At 42.0% G+C, this 22,084-nt stretch overlaps 1 protein-coding gene across 1 annotated transcript in view; it reads left to right on the top strand.

Moving 5' to 3' along the window:
• Positions 1-21,458, top strand: part of NIFK (nucleolar protein interacting with the FHA domain of MKI67) — a 43,413-nt gene extending 21,955 nt beyond the window's left edge. The window contains exons 3-9 of the mRNA XM_081328780.1: positions 1,427-1,567; positions 1,664-1,792; positions 3,132-3,240; positions 4,769-4,980; positions 6,628-6,705; positions 9,460-9,628; positions 21,256-21,458. Coding sequence (XP_081184906.1) covers positions 1,427-1,567; positions 1,664-1,792; positions 3,132-3,240; positions 4,769-4,980; positions 6,628-6,705; positions 9,460-9,628; positions 21,256-21,443 — 1,026 coding nt within the window. The 3' untranslated portion in view covers positions 21,444-21,458. The remainder of the gene's footprint in view (positions 1-1,426; positions 1,568-1,663; positions 1,793-3,131; positions 3,241-4,768; positions 4,981-6,627; positions 6,706-9,459; positions 9,629-21,255) is intronic.
• Positions 21,459-22,084: the final 626 nt, after the last annotated feature.

Here is a 22,084-nt window from a genome sequence, read left to right on the forward strand (position 1 = left end):
AGGCCTCAAAGTGATGGTTTTGGAAAACAGTCGAAAAGTTAAAAGACAAAAACAGCCCCTTACCAGTAATCAACATCTAGAGAAGCAATCCAAGAGTAAACGACTGCCTAATCAAGAAACTGTTAGACACAAAAATAGTCACAAATTGAAATTCACTCTGTTTGTGTTACAAATAGAAAAGAAGTTTATTAGACTTCACAACAAAGTCTAAAAAGTAACCGTTTGCAAAGGTGGTGGATTCAGGAAGGCAAACAATGTAGCCAAACACTGAACCACACCCCAAATTCCAAAATCACATATTATTATACATCCTATCGCGACGCCCCATTCCCTCCCCCATGGCCCCATTGGCTTAGGCTTTGGAGGTTACAATCTATCAGAAGCGCCTAAAGAGAATACATTATCTCTGCCCCTGTTTGCTTACATTATACTAATAAGATCCCTCCCCTACTCTAGGGAAGAGATGTCTCCCATGTTCTACACCAGGGGTCTTCAAACTTGGCCCTTTTATGACTTGTGGACTTCAATTCCCAGAATTCCTCAGCCAGACACGCTGGCTGAGGAATTCTGGGAGTTGAAGTCCACAAGTCATAAAAGGGCCAAGTTTGAAGACCCCTAAATCTACACCTGCCGGGGGGGTACCAGGCACCAGAAGGTACTTAAAAACAATTCCTAGATGGTGACTCACACTGGGGCCCATGGTAACTCCTGTTCTCCCCCTCCCTCCACTTGAGGCCTGTATTTTTCCCCATATTCTCAAAGCATCTACTCAAGCAATTGATTATAAAATGATTATTATAAAATATAAAATATGATTACATGATAATACTAAAAGCATATATATTTTTATTTTTAAACTTCCTCACTACTTCTTTATTTTCCACAAAACTACCAAGAAGAAAAGAACATTCCCACCAACACTGACACTATATAAACAAAGGAGCAACCCCGTTCTCTTCTAGCACTGGAGATGTTACTTAGTTGGAAAATGAAACGTCTGCAAGAAAATAATCAGGGTCAGAGAGCACCAAAGACTCCTCCACAGTTCAGCCTAAGCCACAAATATTCTCTTTCATCGGCACTTTCTACTTTACTGTTATTTTTTTTTGGGGGGGGGAACTTTCCCATTCTTTTAATTGCACAAACATCCACAAATACAACACTAAATAAATATGAAATCTAAACCAGCAGTCTTGAAATATCTGGGAACGTCACCTTGCTTTTGACCACTCTCCTGACCTTTAATCATTGTTCCCGTTTTGGTTCCAATCTTATTTTTGGAGGGATTGTAAAACTGAATGAATTGTAAGGGGCTGCTGTTTCACGCTCTGACCAAGAGGGGCCGCTGCTCTCTGTGTTTACACGGGCCTCTCCGGCGGAGCCGAAGAGGAAGTGACGAAATGGAGCTTCCGGTTTTGTGACGCAGGCGCGCTGCCGTCTTTCTCTCAGATGCGTGATGGCGACGGGCAGCGTTGCATCCGCGGCGGCTCCCCTCCTGTCTCTCGACCCGGAGCGGCAGCGCGAGTTCCAGGCTGAGGTGCACCGGGTGCGCAAGGCGGCCTCCAAGGTAAGAAACCGAGGGGACGCGGTGGTTTCTCCCGCCGAGCGCTGGGAGCGCAACTTCCAACGTCTGTTTACGCCTTTCCTCCCTTTTACCTCCCAGAATCAGAAGGTGAAACCTGGCGTTGTTTACGTGGGTCACATCCCGAGAGGCCTGTACGAGTCGCAGCTCAAGCAGTACTTCAGCCAGTTTGGGACAGTGACTCGGCTTCGCCTTTCGCGGAGTAAAAAGGTACGGTTCGTTTCGATTATTATAATGTACTTAGATTTTATATTTCTTAACCGCCTATCTGTCTCAGGTAATGTATATATAAACCGGAGGTGGAGAACTTAATGCCCCTGCCATTTATTTTTCCCCACAACGACAACCCTGTGAGGTGGGTAGGTCTAAGAAAGAAAGGGACTAGTCCAGGGCAGGGGTAGGCAACATCGGCTCTTTTATGATTCGTGGACTTCAACTCCCAGAATTCCTAAGTCAGCTATGCTGGCTCAGGAATTCTGGGAGTTGAAGTCCACAAGTCATAAAAGAGCCGAGGTTGCCTACCCCTGGTCCAGGGTTAGGCAACCATGGCTCTTCTATGATTCGTGGCTGGCTGAGGAATTCTAGGAGTTGAAGTCCACGAATCATAAAAGAGCCAAGGTTGCCTAACTCTGGACTAGTCCAAAAGCAGGACTAGAACTCGGTCTCCTGGTGATTGGGCCAAAGTCATCCGACCAGCTTTTATGTCTAAGGCAGGATTAGAATTTGCAGGTCTCCTGGTGATTGGCCCAAAGTCAACTGAGTTCTAGTCCTGCCTTTGGACTAGTCCAGGGGTAGGCAACCTTGGCTCTTTTATGATTCGTGGACTTCAACTCCCAGAATTCCTGGGAGTGTCTGTTGGGTGGCTATCCTGGGAAACTCAAGGCAAGTCATATAGGAGCCTTTGCCAATTTTTTCCTCCACGACAACGCTGTGGAATAGGTGAGGTTGAGAGGGAATGGCTGACTCAAGAGTTACCCAAAAAAGTTTCCGTGACTAAAGGGGTAATATTCAGTCACCCATTTCACATAGGTAATTCTGGATGGTGCACGCAATTAAGAAGAAACCAAAAACTGTCAGAGCAAGTAAAACAAAAGCCATTGAAGCAATTAGAATAATTACAAACTATATGTGGGAAAGTGTATTTAGAGTCCTACATATGAAATAACTATTTTGCAGTTTTGAGGCTAATTCTGATCTAGCCACTTAATCCAGGCCTTGTACTGCTTACTTTTGGGAATATATTTTTAGGCTAGAAGCTACCAAAACCTTGCTCTAATTTGAATTAACTTTAATGATGATTCCCTGTTTTTTGACAGTGCATATTGGTGATAACTAAAAACGTCTTGCATTTTATAGGTGCAAAAAACTTTTCTGAATTGTCACTGGGTGACTTTGGGTCAGTTGTTTTCCCAGTCCTGCACAGAGTTGTTGTAAAACAAATTGGCAAAAGGGCTGCTGTACGAATGGTAATAGCAAAGCAAAAAAAAACCTTCAGCTACATTTATAAAAGTATTGCATTTTTTTATTTTTGTACCTTTCTCTTTGATAGACAGGAGGTAGCAAAGGTTATGCTTTTGTGGAATTTGAATATGATGAAATTGCAAAGATAGCTGCAGATACCATGAACAATTACCTTATCCGTGAAAAACTCTTAAAATGTGAGTATATCCCAGCTAGCAGTTCCATGAAAGAGTCACTTATGTTGAAATTACCCCATTAAAACTCCCCTTTTTTCCTTTACAATTTCTCTCGTTTCCTTTTTTCTATTTTTCCCCTAACTACTCTTTTTTCCAAGGATCATTCTTATTCCCTGGTATATTTTACCTGCCTAGCAGTCGATAGTGTGAAGGGAGGGAATGCAACAGCAGGCGTTTCCATGGGGATTCCCTTTCTTTGGAACAATCTGCTCTATAAGATGAGGGTAGCTTTCACTTTCATAATCTTTTGAAGAGAAGGTACAACTTGACTATTTTTGAAAGGCCTTTGAGAATTGATTGCGTGGCTACAAGCACTTTTTAACTTATATATTGTGTCATGTTTTAGAGCTGTCCATTGTTTAGTCCTTTGAGATTGATGCCATCAATAAATTTTATAAACAATGCAGTATAATTAAATATTTTGCATTGAGATTAGGCGTGTCTGTAGCTTTATTCTCCATTACATTGTCTACTTTGAAATATAATCCAAGCCCCCAATATAGCTTTTCCTTTTTTTTTACAGCTTACCCAACAGACTGATAGATTATATTTAATTTGTATTGATAGTTTGAAAAAAAGGACAGAACTTCTTTCCCAGAAGTAACAGGGAAATGATTGAACACCACAGAAGCATTTAAATCACCCTTGATCTTGCCGAATTGTTGTATTGATTTATCTGATCGTATAGATGCTTGGAAGCACTAGCAGATGAATTTATTTGTTATGGAAGTTATACACCCCTTCAATCTAGCCTGGCTGTAGGGGTTTGCAAGGACAGTAATAATAGTATTACAGTATATAATGATGATGATGATGATGATGATGATGATGATGATGATGATAGAGTTGGAAGGGACCTTGGAGGTCTTCTAGCCCAACTCCCTGCTCAGGCAGGAAACCCATTTCAGACAAATGGCTGTCCAGTCTCTTCTTAAAAACTTCCAGCGTTGGAGCATTCACAACTTCTGGAGGCAGGTTGTTCCACTGGTTAATTGTTCTAACTGTCAGGAAGTTTCTGCTTAGTTCTAGGTTGCTTCTCTCTTTGGTTAGTTTCCACCATTGCTTCTTGTCCTGGCTTCGGGCGCTTTGGAGAATAGCTTGACTCCCTCTTCTTTGTGGCAGCCCCTGAGATATTGGAATGCAGTGTAATAATGTAGTATGAAAGTAATCATATTTATTTAGTCAATTTGTATGGCTAAAAATTGGAAATAAGTAAACTCAACAGCACTTAAGATCAAAAATTAAAATATATAGCCCATGTGCAAGATAGAAACATTATGCAGACTGCAAGGGGAAGCAGTGATCCTCCATATCTCGTTTTTTGACTGAAGCCATAAGCCCTTGATATTCTCTGTTTGGTAAAATGGACTTTGAGGACAATTTTTATTGCTGTTTAAAATATTTTTGGAGAGTGCAAGTAAAGTGGAAGCTCTTATAATAGCCTTGCTCTGTTTCTCACGGCTGCTATTGCCTTGATTGCATGTTACAGGTGAATTTATGCCAGCAGAAAAAGTACATGAAAACCTCTTTAAAGGTTCTGACCAAAAGTTCAGAAAGCCATCCTATCCAGCAGTCAAACACTACAACCGGAATCGAACAGCACAGGAGAAAGAAAAGATGGCTGAGAGGCTGTTGAAAAAGGAGAACAAGTTGCGAAAAAGGCTGGCTGAGAAAGGAATAGATTATGATTTCCCCGGATTTGTAAGTGGATGCTCTTTTTTATTTATTTATGAATAATACTTAACAGAATGAGAAGAATGAGGCATCAACGTGATTATTACATACTGACCGTAAATTGAAATGCCTTAAGTTAGAACACAAAGGTTATATTGTCATCGGACAATTGGAGATGTGAGGCGCTTGTGGCTCCCTGTGGCAGGGCTTTTCAACCTTTTCACTCATTGTACCATTTTTAGGATATGGCAATATCCAAATACCACCAGTCGCCTAGCAAGGTGTCAAAACCATGATGACCAAAAGAAAAAAGTGCTGAAGTTCAGGTAGTCCTCGACTTACAACAATTCGCTTAGTGACTATTCGAAGTTACAATGGCATGAAAAAAGTGCCCCCCAAGCCACAGCCGAGCAAGACACCTGCCTGCCCACCCGGCGGCGCTCTTCCTCCTGTCTAAGATTTTCATTGTTGTAAGCATTTCTGTTGAGGATTGGCAGTGGGGGTGGGGTGGGGTGGGTATTTGGTTTTTATTCCCCCCCCCCCGCTGGGTGCTTGCAGCAGGTTTTGGTCACTTCACATGACCCTGGGACACTGTGACTGTCATAAATATGAATCAGTTGCCAAGCATCTGAATGTAAATCACAAGACCCTGGAGATGCTGCAGCATTCCAGCTGATTGGTGCTTCTTCTGGGCTCAGAAGCACCAGGATCAGCTCCAGCTGGAGCCTGGTGCTGATCCTGGCGCTTCCACTGAGCCCTGGCAGCCCAGAAGAAGTGCCGATCAGCTGGAAAGCGGCACTGATCCTGGCGCTTCCGCTGAGCCCTGACAGCCCTGCAGCTGCAGCCGTCTCTCGCTCAGGCTTGTGCGGTGCTGCCACCGGGTCAGCTCATTCCCCTCCCCCGCTAGCACTTTTTTAGGATGGTCGCGTACCACCTGCCAGGTGCCAATGTACCACAGGTGGTACCCGTACCACTGGTTGAAAAGCCCTGCCCTATGGACTCCAAAGATTGGCAGCAGGGTTACTAGTGCTGGGTTTTTCCATCTCTGGGTTTCTAGGATTTAAAAATTTTATGAAATCAAAAGTATTTTGTATCCACTATATTGTACGTATTAAGTAAGTCATAAGTTAGTTTAAAACTGATTTATTGGGATATCTGGGTTTTTTTGTCTAGAATCTGGGTTTATTTGAGCATGAAATTTTGGGGTGTTTTTTTTAAGGAAACCCCATTGGCAACTCTGATTGGCAGCCACTTACAACTTTCTTAAAAAGACACTTGTATCATGCAAGCCGATATTAGTCTTTGCTCTTCAGGTGAAATCTTATAAAGAAGTTATACATTTCTGTCTTGTCCCCCATGGCAAGGAATTAGTAACTTCCAGATGAAGAAGGCAGAACTGATTTATAAAATAGAAACAATAAATAACATAGGAAGTTGGGGTGGGGGGGAGGACTAGAACTAGCTCCGTTATTCCTAACTAGGAATCAAATTTCGGGTTTTATATTCTTTTATTTCTAGCACTGTGGCCCTATTTTTAATGAGAACTGTTTGCACCGAGTTTCACAGCTTCAAGGCAAACTCAATATGCCAATTGTTTTAAAGACTATTAGTTAACATGTTTATTTTTAAAGTTGAATTACGAGGTAATCTTAATGCTAAGACTCTCTTTCTTAGACTGCTCAGATGCCTCTGATAAAGAAAAAGATGGTTTCAAAATCAGTTTCTAACGAGGAGGCAGCAGTGGAAGATGAAGTAAGTGAAAGTTTGGGGTTTTGAAATCTTCTGAATTATGATTGGCCTTTTACTTGAAGAAGGGAAAAAATACTGGAATACAAGTAGTCCTTGAATTTCAACCATAATTGAGCCAAGAATTATGATTGTGAGTCATGCTGGTCATTAAGCGGGTTGTGTTACTGTGCCCACCTTTACAAACTTTTTTTTTTGGGGGGGGGGGTAGTCATTAAGTAAACCCATTGTATCCAATGGCATTTATTTAGTTTTTTGGCAGAAATCAGAAGTAAACAGTTTCTAGCCAAAAAAAGTCATTAATTGTGATCATGAGACCATAAGATGCTGCATAGGTGGCCATAAATATGGGCCAGTTGCCAAGCACCCAAATTGTGATCACATGACTGCAGAGTGTGTGTGTGTTGGAACTTCAAAATCAGATCGTAAACAGCCCTGGGAAATCTGTTGTAACCTTGAACTTTGCAACTGGTCGTAAGTAAAGGGACTACCTGTATAGTAACAAATATTTGCACAACAGTGTTTCCTTGAATGGAAGGTCTTTATGCTGATCTTCATGTTGCAAAGGGTTCTTTTGAGAGATGGTACAGACCACCAGCAAACTTTTTGTTACTTTTTTGCCCGTGATTTCTAAAAGACCATTTGTGATATAAAAAGGTTAACAAAGTCACTTGTTTCCTAACTTCTGCTTTAACACTTAGCCCTGAGCTTATCTTATGCAGTCATACCTCGGCACTCGACTGCTTCAAAACTCGTCGAATTAAGTGTTTGATGTGTTTTTGAAGCTGAATTCTTGTCCCAGCGGTTGTCTTTCTCCCGGTAGTTGGCATGCAAGGAAGAACTTGCTGATGTCGGCTGCCTCGTGCCTTGCTATTTCTTCCAGCCGAAATAGCGGGTCACCTGATAAGTCATGCAGTTTTCTCGGTACCTGTTGGTTTTAGTATTCTGCTCGTCTTCCAGAACAAATTACCAACGAGGACCAAGATACCACTGTATCATATACTATGCTAATGTCAACACCATATCTAATTCCTAAACAGTACTCTTAATGATTCTGCTCTCCTTTGTTGCCTTAAGCCTGCTTCTAGTTAGTTGACTTCTGTTGCTCTCAGCTGCTGTACTGAACTGCTGCTGAATTTTTCGTTTTTCGGTTTCTCAGGGAGGGAGGGAGGTGCTTTAAAAGCTGCTGGCCGAAGGCTCTCAGTGTTCTGCCCCAGCCTACGTACCTCCTTGTTACTTCACAAGGCAACCCCTAATTTAGCAGTATGCTGGATAAATAAACCCCTTTTATTGAAGTTACAGACCTTGTCCACAAACAGAACAGAGCACGAGCCAAAACAAGAAACAACTCGCCGGTCACCTGATGAGTCGTGCAGTTTTCTTGGTACCTGTTGGTTTTAGTATTCTGCTTGTCTTCCAGAACAAATTACCAACGAGGACCAAGATACCTCTGTATCATGCACTATGCTAATGTCAACACCATATCTTAATGATTCTGCTCTCCTTTGTTGCCTTTAGCCCCCTTCTAGTTAGTTGACTTCTGTTGCTGTCAGGCCTTGTCCACAAACAGAACAGAGCACGAGCCAAAACAAGAAATAAGTCACTGGTAAAATAAATCAGACCATCATCTCTTGACACAGAAGTTCTTTGCAAACGGTTGCCTCCAGCAACCAGCCCTGCCCGCATATTGCTTTTTTGTTAACGCAGCCCCCAAGGCGTGGCTTTTCGCTGCTTTCTCCTCCTCCCCTGGAGTCGACCCGTTGCCTCCCTCTGATTTACTCGTGTGACCAGTCTACGTTTACCTGCGTCTCTTGAGGTCTTCCAGCTGTGCTGCCTCCGAGTCTGACTCATCCTCCCAGCACAGCTGGCTTTCAGCTTGACCACGAATGGAGGGTCCAGGTCCTTCCTCACTTTGTAAGTCTTGTAGCTCATCAGAGCCTTCCTCCGCATCTGATGGCTCCCCAGGCCCCTCCTCCTCTGATATCCCGGACTCAGCTGCCGGGATCACAGGCTGGCACAGAATCACAACACTCAGCATCTCTGCCTGGGTTATGAAGCTGGTGGGTTCCGTTTCCATATTCAGCTTGTCAGCTGTTGCTTTGCTGAAGTCCAAGCTTGTTCCTATTGGCCTGCTAAGCTGGCAGCTGCCCCCTTCCCTTAGCTGCAAATGCTTCCTCCCTGCTTTTCCATAGGATTCAAATTGTCTTCCTCTACACCCATACTCGAGTGCTGTCAGTATTTTCCTGTTATATTTGGAAAGCAGGTGTGGTCCAGTGCTCTTAAAAGTCCTGGAAGAAGGGAAAGCTCACACTGGCTTCTGAAAGACTTTCCTTCCACAAAGGCATCTTAGGATGAAATCCTTGACTGCTTTCGTTGTACTTTTCCTGGGTGTTCAGAGGGGACGTCTTTGGGAAACTTAAATAACTCGGCTCATCCTATACCTATAGCATTATTTCTCACCTCTGTGCTGTATCACTTCCAAATAATATAGACTTAGGAATTTAGTCATGGAAAAGACGATAATGAAGTTACCGTATGGAATTAAATTTAAAATATTTGGGGGAAATTGTTCTAAGTATGTTCTTCAGAAAGTCACTAGTTTGTCAGCTTTTTGTCTTGTATTGTCCAGATTATAACTGGTAGAAAGCATTTCCTGTTCAGTCATTGCCAATATTTCAGCTTTTTTGTGAAAATATACTTTTTAAAACTAGCCCGCAATGGTTCTTCTTAATTTAATAATTTTCTTTTCCACTTGTCCAGGATCCCACACCAGTGTGTACACCAACATTTTTTGAGCGCCGAAAATCTCAGCCAGAAGACAGCGAAGATGATGAAATAACTTTCAAATTATCACCTGCAAGTATAAAGTCTACCCTGCAAAAAAGCAAAATGACAAAATTACAGAAAAAAGCAGCTGGAAATAAAAAATGTAAACCTTAACACTTTATTATAAGAGAATTTTTCTTTTAACTGCACAAGGTGTTTCTCAGTTCCAGAGAGAAGGTCCCATATAGTTTAAATACAATTATTCCCCTTTTCTACTGTCAAAATTGCCATCCTGTTCTGCAGTCAATGTTCCAGATTGACTGCAGTCTGGCAGAAGCAACATCCTGAGTGTTTCGGTTATGTAGCAATTTTGGGGGGCAAGGGAGGCAAGACTGGTGCATGTCAGCTCTTCCACCCTTTTCCAATCCTGCCTCCCTCCCCCTTCCTTCAGGTGACACTAATGTTCTAAGACTGGGGTCTTCAAACCTGGCCCTTTTACGACTTGTGGACTTCAACTCCCAGAATTCCCCAGCCAGGCAGACTGGCTGAGGAATTCTGGGAGTTGAAGTCCACAAGTCGTAAAAGGGCCAAGTTTGAAGACCCCTGTATCTAAGAAGCCATAACCCACTGTCCTATCTACTCAATACTCTTCCTCCATTGACTCTTCTCACCACCAATAACCTTCCTAAGCTTTGATAGTTAGACCAAATCCTTAGTTCAGCCATAAGCTGTCTAAAAGCCTTTCTTTTGTATATTCTTACAGGTCTTTGTTAAACATAGGCCCCACTGCTTCCGAAATAATTTTAGGTACTGACAGCTTTGAGGTTTTTAACCTTGTAAAATGGAACTTAGATATCAAGGGTATCAGCAATATTGCCGTACATATCTACGAGAAAAAATAAAGGATATTGGAGAAAACATTGATCTTCTCTAACTCTACCTCAAGTTGAGAATAAATTGAATCAAAATCAAAAGCCTTGAATGATGTGCATTAGAACTATTAATTTAGATTTTAGTTCGGCTAAGTGGTCACGTATGCAAACGAGACATCCAATGTTGTTAGCCTTCTTCAACTCAGTGCAATAGCTGGAGTTGTGGAAAGCAAGAATCGGAGAAGGCTATACAGTGTTGGGTGATTGTTATTCTGTGTCAGTTTTATTGCCTTGAACCCACAGTGAGGTAGAAGTCATTACCAGGAAAGCAGGTAAGAATTCAGGATTCTTCAAAGAGCACAAAGATCTGCTGCTTACACCACTTCAGGTATCCGTGCCAGGTTTTCTTTTTTTGAAAAAAAATTCTTACTTCAAACATTTCAATAGTTATGAACTATTGAGGAGGCAAAGTAGGTATTATGGAATTCAAAAATGTGTGTGTTGATACTTTATTAGGTAAAGGTAAAAGTTCCCCCGCACATGCGTGTTAGTCGTTTTCGACTCTAGGGGCCGGTGCTCATCTCTGTTTCAAAGCCGAAGATCCGGCGCTTGTCCGAGGACATCTCCATGGTCATGTGACCAGCATGACTAGACGCCAAAGGCGCACGGAACGCTGTTACCTTCCCACCGTAGTGGTCCCTATTTTTCTACTTCCATTTTTACGTGCTTTCGAACTGCTAGGTTGGCAGAAGCTGGGATGAGTAACAGGCGCTTACTCTGTTACGCGGCACTCGGGATTCGACCCGCCAAACTGCCGACCTTCTGATGGACAAGCTCAGTGTCCTAACCCACTGAACCACCGCATCCCTTGATACTTTATTACAACTAAACAATTGTTGCAACATGGTTTGCTTTCCGAGACCATTGGAATAACTTGTACTGATGGCCAAAACAAACCACTTGATTGTTGCGAGGGTGCTTTCTTTCAAAAGGCAACTGGAGTTTGTTTTTCCTCGAAGACGTTTCACTTCTCATCCAAGAATCTTCTTCAGAATGGTGAGGAGTGGAAAGATTGACTGTATATACCCTGCAGTCATCCGCTCATGAGCCCTCTTTCTGAGAGTTGAGGCCACTTGGAGGTTTATCTGTGCCCTCGGACATTTGAATCCTGTAGTCTGCAAACTTCCAAGAGGCCTCCGAAAGAGGGCTAACAACCAGATGACTGACTGCAAGGAATATAAATTCTTCCATTCTCCAGTCAGAACTGAAGAAGCTTCTTGGCTGAGAAGTTTATTTATTTTATTTATTAATGGGATTTATATCCCGCCCTATCTCCCGAGGGACTCAGGGCGGCTAACAACAACAAAACGTAAAGGTCTCTGTACAGTAAATTAAAAAATAAAATTTGAAATAAATTAAAATAAATTAAAGAATAAAGTTAGAATTGTAAATATAATTAAAATCCCTGTCAGTCTAGGTCAGCCAGGTGGAAAAGGAGTGTTTTGAGGCCGCGGCGAAAGGACTGGAGATCTTGGGCCATCCGAAGCTCAGGGGGGAGCTGGTTCCACAGGGCTGGCGCTCCCACAGAGAAGGCTCTTCCCCTGGGGGTCGCAAGCCGACATTGTCTAGTCGACGGTACCCTGAGGAGGCCTTCTCTGTGTGAGCGTACTGGGCGATGGGAATTCGTTCCCGGCAGCAGATGGTCCTGCAAGTATCCTGGGCCTAAGCCATGTAGGGCTTTAAAGGTAAGAACCAGCACCTTAAATCTCACCCGGAGGGCAAACGGTTGCCAATGCAGCTCACGCAGGAGGGGTGTAATATGGGAGTATCGGGGTGAAACATCTTCAAGCACAACAAAGTCTGAAAAAAAGCACCTGTGGGACAACCATGACCTGGATGACGGAGAATCTCTATAGACAATAAAACCACTTGAATCCCACCATCTTTGTTCCCTGGGTTTGTGACCATCCAAATAGCTGGTCTTCACAGCGATGTTTTCCGTAAGGAAGTAATGGGTGAAGTTTGGGAAGTAATGCTGAATTTGATATCCAGGGGTTTTATTCTGCTAACGATCAACAAGATGTGTATAGGAGTCCACTGTAGCACCAGAGTGCAGGGACTTAACCTCAGCTTGTACTTCCAGGTCACTGGTATTTAAAGCTATGCTGAAGGTAATAACAATTTACTGATAACAATCAAATTTTAATTTAATGGCACCTTTGGGTCACAATACTGTCATCTTCCACTAAATTAAAAAGCCCATTGCATCTAAATGTGGGTACTTTGCCTAATTCGGTACCAGAGGTTTTTATCTCATTTGTGTAATTATGCAAATGAAGTCAATTTGCTAGAGTGCTTCTAACAAATTGATTTGGAGAATCCACTTTTTACCTCCCCAAATTACCTGGGAATTAGAAGGAATCGGCTGTTGAGAGGAATATAACAAATAGTGGTTTCAAATAGCTGCAGACATCACTGTTGAAAAGCCCAAGGGCCATGGAGGCTGCCTGCTCAATTATAGCTAGGGATGTGCAAAATGAAGCATGGGAATGCCTCCCAAATACTAAGTTTGGATAACTCCTAACATGCATGTTCCTTAACATCCCAGACTAAATTTTTTGCATGCTGTGGCTGGGTACGTTTTCTTGGGCTAGTTCATGGGTAGGCAACCTTGGCGCTTTTATGACTCATGGACTTCAACTCCCAGAATTCCTGAGTCAGCATGGCTGACTCAGGAATTCTGGGAGTTGAAGTCCATGAGTCATAAAAGAGCCGAGGTTGCCTACCCCTGGGCTAGTTGGACAGGTTTGTGCAACATACTGTATCACAAAGTAATCTCACACAATGACCAGCTTGGACAATTATACGGCTAATTTGTAATAAGCAGTGTCACTCAACCCCTTTTTTTTTTGCTTGCTTCCTTGTCATGGATCACGGGCTGAGCGTTCTCATGGCCGGCTTGCCTCAAGAGCCAGACCACGTAGAATGAGTTTCAAAAACAAATCAAATGGCCATGGCCCTTATTTCAACTTCCTAATGTAATTCAACAGTCCTTGTATTTTGGGGAGCATCTTTCATCCAAGGGCTAACCGAGTTCAGGCTTGCTTTTATCAAGATCACAGGGGACTGCCTTATTTATATAGCTCTTCAACAGATTTTCACATCTATTTTCAAAGAAAACACATTTATTGTGGCTTTAATTTTAGGTTTTCGTTATCTGCAATACCAGCACGAAGGGAAGGTCATTTATATGTGTTCATTGGTACAACAAATAAGGATATGTATGTTGTTTTGTTAGCTGCGAAGTCGTGTCCGACCCATCGCGACCCTATGGACAACATTCCTCCAGGCCTTCCTGTCCTCTACCATCTTCTGGAGTCCATTTAAGCTCACGCCTACTGCTTCAGTGACTCCATCCAGCCACCTCATTCTCTGTCGTCCCCTTCTTCTATTGCCCTCGATCTTTCCCAGCATTAGGCTCTTCTCCAGTGAGTCCTTCCTTCTCATTAGGTGGCCAAAGTACTTGAGTTTTAGCTTCAGGATCTGGCCTTCTAAAGAGCAGTCAGGATTGATCTCCTCTAGGACTGACCGGTTTGATCGCCTTGCAGTCCAAGGGACTCGCAGGAGTCTTCTCCAGCACCACAGTTCAAAGGCCTCAATTCTTTGGCGCTCAGCCTTTCTTATGGTCCAACTTTCACTGCCATACATTGCAACTGGGAAGACCATAGCCTTGACTATACGCACTTTTGTTGACAGGGTGATGTCTCTGCTTTTTAGTGTGCTGTCTAGATTTGCCATGGCTTTCCTCCCCAGGAGCAAGCGTCTTTTAATTTCTTGGCTACAGTCCCCATCTGCAGTGATCTTGGAGCCCAGGAAAATAAAATCTGTCACTACCTCCATTTCTTCCCCATCTATTTGCCAGGAATTGAGAGGGTCAGATGCCATGATCTTGGTTTTCTTAATGTTAAGTTTCAACCCAAGTTTTGCACTCTCCTTCTTCACCTGCAACAAGAGGCTCTTTAGTTCTTCTTCACTTTCTGCCATTAGAGTGGTATCATCTGCCTATCTTAGGTTGTTGATATTTCTTCCGGCAATCTTAATTCCAACTTTTGATTCATCTAGCCCTGCCTTTCTCATGATGTGCTCTGCATATAAGTTAAATAGGCAGGGCGACAGTATACAGCCTTGCCGGACTCCTTTCCCAATTTTGAACCAATCAGTGGTTCCGTGTCCAGTTCTCACTGTTGCTTCTTGACCCGCATATAGGTTTCTCAAGAGACAAATAAGATGGTCTGGTACTCCCATCTCTTTAAGAACTTGCCACAGTTTGTTATGATCCACACAATCAAAGGCTTTAGCATAGTCAATGAAGCAGAAGTAGATGTTTTTCTGGAACTCCCTAGCTTTCTCCATGATCCAGCGTATGTTGGCAATTTGATCTCTAGTTCCTCTGCCTCTTCGAAATCCTGCCTGTACTTCTGGTAGTTCTCGATCCACATACTGCTGAAGTCTAGCTTGTAGGATTTTAAGCATGACTTTACTAGCATGAGAAATGAGTGCAATGGTGCGATAGTTTGAACATTCTTTGGCACTGCCTTTCTTTGGAATTGGAATGTAAACTGATCTTTTCCAATCCTGAGGCCACTGTTGAGTTTTCCAAATTTGCTGGCAAATTGAGTGTAGCACTTTTACTGCATTGTCTTTTAAGATTTTGAATAGCTCAGCTGGAATACTGTCACTTCCACTAGCTTTGTTGTTGCTCAGCTTTTCTAGGGCCCACTTCACTTCACATTCTAGGATGTCTGGCTCGAGGTCAGTGACCACCTCATTGTGATTATCAGGGACGTTAAGCTCATTCTTGTATAGTTCTTCTGTGTAATTTTGCCACCTCTTCTTAATCTCTTCTGCCTCTGTTAGGTCCCTGCCATTTTGGTCCTTTATCATGCCCATTTTTGCATTAAACGTTCCCTTCATTTCTCCAATTTTCTTGAAAAGATCTCTGGTCCTCCCTATTCTATTGTTTTCTTCTATTTCTTTGCACTGTTCATTTAAGAAGGCATTCTTATCTCTTCTAGCTATTCTCTGGAATTCTGCATTCAATTGGGTGTATCTTTCTTTTTCTCCCTTGCCTTTCGCTTCCCTCCTTTCCTCAGCTATTTGCAAAGCTTCCTCAGACAGCCATTTTGCTTTCTTGCATTTCTTTTTCTTTGGGATGGTTTTGGTTGCTACCTGTTGTACAATGTCGCGAACCTCTGTCCATAGTTCTTCAGGCACTCTGTCTATCAGATCTAATTCCTTAAATCTATTTGTCACCTCTACTGTATATTCAACAGGGATATGATTTAATTCATACCTGAGTGGCCTAGTGCTTTTCCCTACTTTCTTCAGTTTAAGCCTAAACTTTGCAAGGAGAAGCTCATGGTCTGAGCCACAGTCAGCTCCTGGTCTTGTTTTTACTGACTGTATAGAGCTTCTCCATCTTTGGCTGAAGAGCATATAGTCAATCTGATTTCTGTGTTGACCATCTGGTGATGTCCATGTGTAGAGCCGTCTCTTGGGTTGTTGGAAAAGAGTGTTTGCTATGACCATCGTATTCTCTTGACAAAATTCTATCAGCCTGTGCCCTGCTTCATTTTGCACTCCAAGGCCAAACTTGCCTGTTATTCCAGTTATCTTTTGGCTTCCTACTTTAGCATTCCAATCCCCCATGATGATAAGAACATCATTTTTTGGTGTTAGTTCTATAAGGTGCTGTAGTGCTTCATAGAACTGGTCAATTTCATCCTCTTCAGCACTGGTGGTTGGGGCATAGACTTGGACTACTGTGATATTGAATGGTTTGCCTTGGATTCGAACTGAGATCATTCTGTCATTTTGAGGATTGTATCCCAGTATTGCTTTTCCTACTCTTTTATTGACTATGAAGGCTACTCCATTTCTTCTGAAGGATTCTTGCCCACAGTAGTATACCTGATGGTCATCTGAATTAAATTCACCCATTCCTGTCCATTTTAGTTCGCTGATACCTAAGATGTCAACGTTCAGTCTTGTCATCTCTTGTTTGACCACGTCCAGCTTTCCTTGATTCATGGATCTTACATTCCAGGTTCCTATGGAAAAAAAATCTTTACAGCATCGGACTTTCCTTTCACCACCAGACATATCCACAGCTGAGCGTCCTTTCGCCTTTGGCCCAGTTGCTTCATTCTTTCTGGCGCTACTAGTACTAGCCCTCTGCTCTTCCCCAGTAGCATATTGGACGGCTTCCGACCTGAGGGGCTCATCTTCCGGCGTCATATCGTTTTGCCTTTTGGTACTGTCCATAGGGTTTTCATGGCAAAGATACTGGAGTGGTTTGCCATTTCCTTCTCCAGTGGATCACGTTTTGTCAGAACTCTCTGCTATGACCTGTCCGTCTTGGGTGGCCCTGCACGGCATAGCTCATAGCTTCATTGAATTACGCAAGCCCCTTCGCCACGACAAGGCAGTAATCCATGAAGGGGAGGATATGTATAACTAGCCTTAATTCTACACTTTACCATATTCATCCCCACTCCTCAATTTTCCTCTTTGCAGATAAACTTTTTGGAGAAGCTGCTCCGATGAAGTAGAGAATGGCTAGCACTAGAGGGCAGATTCATTCACTTTTAAACAAGATATTCCCCCCCCTGCATTCATAAAAAGAGCATATAGAGATTAAGCAATACAATATTCAAAGAAAGATCCTGGAAAAGAATGGATTCCAGTATTTGGGTGAGGGGGACAGAACGAGAAATAAAAGGAAATAGAAGACACTTCAGCCAGAATATATTGGCTAGCTCTAGTTAAGCCAACTTTCTGAGTCACTTGCTGGTAATTAACATTGATCATTTATGCAATTTGCATTATATGAGATGGAAGCAATTTCCATTTTTTTGGTACTTCCTATTCAAACCTATTTCCCAGATGATCCCTTATCCAACGATTAACTAGATCCACTTTCTAGATATAGTTTCAGAGCTGCTACATTTAACATGGAACCTATCAGCATAAACAAGGATTACATTCATGGTTTCCCTCCACCCCATCAAATTCACCCTACCTGTTAGAATTTTATAGAAAAAAAATTTCTATTAAAGTTGTACAGATCTATGCCCTTTCTAAACTGATTTCTCTGTTCTGATTTCTTTCAAGGTTTGTAGAAATGTTTGCATGATAATCTTTGAAGCTCTAACTCCATTGTAAGAGGATCTGGCTTCCTAAAGAAATAATTCCAAGTAACAAAATACTGGAATGAGGGCATGGCTGGCTATGTGTAATTGGCTAAAAATTCATTTTCAGTTCCAAGATTTTATTATATCATCATCATCATCATTAATTTAATTTGATTCATGTCTGAGACTAGTAAGAACTTAACAGTTCAAGTCCTAACCAAGACCGCTATTAAAGTAGCGTCTGAGAATACAGGCAGTTCCGAGTAGGGTAGTTTTTTGTAAAGTCAGAATATCCAGTCAAATAAGTTCAAAATTTCCATTTATCTAGGCAGCCCTTTGGATATTGCTCCAAGGGCTCCTATTACTATTGGTACAACCATTGATTTCTTCCTCCATAGTCGCTCAATTCCAATTTACAAACCACGATATTTTAATTTAATTTTAATTTTAATTTTAATTTTAATTCCATTTATATCCCGCCCTTCTCCGAAGACTCAGGGCGGCTTACAAGCTTAGCAGTAGCCTTCATTCTATGTATATGCCTGCTTATTAGGGTTTTCACACACACACCCCAAGCGGCATTATTACAAAGTCAGCTTATTGCCCCCAACAATCTGGGTCCTCATTTTACCTACCTCGGAAGGATGGAAGGCTGAGTCAACCTTGAGCCTGGTGGGATTCTTTTTATACTTTTTAGTTTTTATAGCTGTTTCACTTCAGTTCGTGCATCACCTGGTATTGCAATATCAAGGAGCCAGATTTTTTTTTCTTTTCCACAATAGTGATGTCAGGCTTGTTGTGGGCCAGATGGCTATCTGTTTGGATTATTATTATTTTTAGATTGTGAACCTTTTGAGTCAGTGTTGTCTTCCGGCACTTGCCTGTAGTTCCTTCACTTTTCTTGGCAACACTGTTAGAAGAGACTTGCCCTTGTGTTCTTCCTAGGGCTAAGAAAGAGGGATTGGCCCAAGGTCATCCAGGTGGCTTCCCACCTAAAGCAGGACTAGAACTCACAGTCTCCCAGTTTCTAGATTGGGGCATTAAGCACTACACCAAACTGCCTCTCAAATCAATGGTGCTAGTGCACCAGGGAAAACATCAAGCCATAATAGCTTTCAAAAGATACTTGATGCCAAATTATCAATAGAATATAGCAAGGCATCACTTAAGAACTCAATTGGGTCAAGTAAGGCCCAATTGGTAAGGCCATACTTAAAATGCTGCATCCAATTTTGGTCACCACAATGTAAAAAAATGTTGAGACTCTAGAAAGAGTGCAGAGAAGAGCAACAAAGATGATCAGGGGACTGGAGGCTAAAACATATAAGGAACAGTTGCTGGAATTGGGTATGTCTAGTAGTTTAATGAAGAGAAGGACTAGGGGGTGACGTGATAGCAGCGTTCCAATATTTCAGGGGCTGCCACAAAGAAGAGGGAGTCAAGCTATTCTCCAAAGTGCCCGAAGGCAGGACAAGAAGCAACGGATGGAAACTAATCAAGGAGAGAAACAACCTAGAACTAAGGAGAAACTTCCTGACAGTTAGAACAATTAACCAGTGGAACAACCTGCCTCCAGAAGCTGTGAATGCTCCAACACTGGAAGTTTTTAAGAAGAGACTGGACAGCCATTTGTCTGAAATGGTATAGGGCAGGGGTGTCAAACTGCCAGCTCGCAGGCCGGACGCGTCATCAGGAAACCGCACCCACCCCATTGCCAGCAATGGAGAAAAAGCTCCGATACATCGCACGATATCATGTGACATCACGAGTTTGACATGTCTGGTATAGGGTTTCCTGCCTGAGCAGGGGGTTGGACTAGATGACCTCCAAGGTCCCTTCCAACTCTGTTATTCTATTCTATTCTATTCTATTCTATTCTATTCTATTCTATTCTATTCTATTCTATTCTATTCTATTCTATTCTAAGGAAATTTTATTTCAAAGCAGCATTAGGACTAATTTATGATTAATACATATTAGAGGCCCTTTATTTCCATCTTTCTTAATCTCAGTAACTTGAAGATGTGTGGATTCCAACTGCCAATATTCTCCAGCTAGGGAATTCTGGGAGTTGGAATCTACATGTCTTAAAGCTGCTGAAGCTGAAAAACTTTGCTTTACACAAGTGGGGCTGAATATCCTTGGTCAGTGGTGTTGGAGGGCAACTGCAACAAAATGGCCTTGTGCTGAAAGTCACACTTCTTGCAGAGAGGCGAGGCTTGCATCACAGGATCAGATCTCATTTTACTGAGATATTTTTTTTGCAGTGAGTTACTAACGCCTCTTCTTAGCCCATCTGCAAGTCGGACAGAAGAATCCTACATGCAGCTTCGTTGGACAAATAAAGATCCCATGGGAATACTTGCCCTTGCAAAGTTTATATTTGTAGCCTGTAAAACTTGCAGGTTGTTGACAACTTACTAGACTAAGCATGAGTAGAGGCCCTTTTATTATGTTGTGACTGTTACATGCTGTACTTTGTTTTATACAGGCTGGTTCTGTGACCCATAATAAAGTTGGATTGTTTGATTGCAGGAGGATTGTGGCAGCTCAAATTTTACGATATTCTTTGTGTGCACTGGGTGTGCGTCCTGCGTTCATTCACCTAAAAGTTCATTTGCATAGCATAGGCCTGAATAGGGCCAACTGAAGTTAGATTTTTGGAATTTATAATTTCATGAAATCCAACCTATTTGTTGTTTATGGTGCAGTGTAGCGTGTGAACTTAGAAAATGGGTTAATAAAATAAGCCAGTTATGTGTTTTCCGAATATAACCACTGAATCCTAAACTAAGCTGTGAATTATTTATTTGGGCCTAGTTACAATGTTATTGTTTTAATTTGCGTGGGTTAATTTAGAGTGTGCTGTTGTATTGTTTTAATGTATTATGAGTCATCCAGCATCTCATGAGTGAAAATGGATGGCCATATAAATTGTTTAGGTAAAGACACATTGAGTGAATTCACACAATGCTTCAAATTAGCTTTCAATTAGTCAGTCTTAGTTTATCTAATCTTGCAATAAACCTGCCTAGTCTGAGTCTCTAAAAAGCAGAGATATCACCCTGTCAACAAAAGTGTGTATAGTCAAGGCTACGGTCTTCCCAGTTGCAATGTATGGCAGTGAAAGTTGGACCATAAGAAAAGCTGAGCACCAAAAAATTGAGGCCTTTGAACTATGGTGCTGGAGAAGACTCCTGCAAGTCCCTTGGACTGCGAGGCGATCCAACCGGTCAGTCCTAGAGGAGATCAACCCTGACTGCTCTTTAGAAGGCCAGATCCTGAAGCTAAAACTCAAATACTTTGGCCACCTCATGAGAAGGAAGGGCTCACTGGAGAAGAGCCTAATGCTGGGAAAGGTTGAGGGCAAGAGAAGAAGGGGACGACAGAGAATGAGGTGGCTGGATGGAGTCACCGAAGCAGTAGGCGTGAGCTTAAATGGACTCCAGAAGATGGTAGAGGACAGGAAGGCCTGGAGGAACGTTGTCCATAGGGTCGCGATGGGTCGGACACGACCTCGCAGCTAACAACAACAACAACAACAGTCTGAGTCTGTGAGATTTCACTTTCTGGGTTGGGAACTGTGGTCAGGAGCTTGACACAAGATTTCTTCAACCATCTTTTTATCAATAAGCCGTAATCATTTGAGTTGGGCCAAATACAAAGTGTAAGTAAAAAGACTTTGGGCAAAAATGGAACTTTGATTTTATATCTTTTGACTGCAGCAGGACTACTGTATGCACAAAAATGGAAGGACATTTCGATTCCCACTGTGGATGAATGGCTACAGAGTTGGCAAGAGACAGCTAAATTGACTGTTTTGATTAAAGAAAAGAATATAAGTACTTTTGTTTCTACATGGAGACCGCTTCTGGATTTTGTGCTTAAGGTGGAAAGACAAATGAAATGTTGATTTTGGATTTTACTGATCAGATCGATTTGTTGTTATAGAAATGGCTAGTTTATACTGTTATGAAAAAGTAAAAAGTTGAGGTTCGATGTCAATGCTTCATTCTACTGCAACAGAAGAAGTCGGAAGTCAATGCTTTTTTTTTTTACTTTTTCTCTTCTCCCCCTCACTTTCCTTTCCCTTTTCCCACCCCACTGTGTCCGACTATTTTCTTGGTATTTTGTATTTTACTCTATAATCTAATAAAATGTAAAAAATAAAAATAAAAAAAATGTAACCAAAGAACATTACAGCTTAGCATGATAAGTGAATCTAATCAACATTACATAGATCTTATTTATTGAGCAATTTTGGCAGTGTGCAGAACCAGTTTCTAAACTAGGTTTACAAATCATAATTGTTGGGTTCAAGGAAACAAAGAGCCCAAATCAGGTTATTTGCAACCCTGCCAAACTCTTTTGTGCCAAAGAAAGCATTTTTTGCAATTTCACCACCCTTTAATTGGTTTCATTTAATATATGATAGCAATTTAAAAGATTCTGATTCACAAAAGTTCATGGCTCATTCTATAACATTTATATAACAGTTGTTTTCTTAAATTGCATAAAGGATTTCCTCATCAGCCAGGGTGGCCAAGGCAGTTT

Source organism: Vipera berus (genome assembly GCF_964194415.1).
Source record: "Vipera berus genome assembly, chromosome: 5".
Classification (NCBI taxonomy): Eukaryota; Metazoa; Chordata; class Lepidosauria; order Squamata; family Viperidae; genus Vipera; species Vipera berus.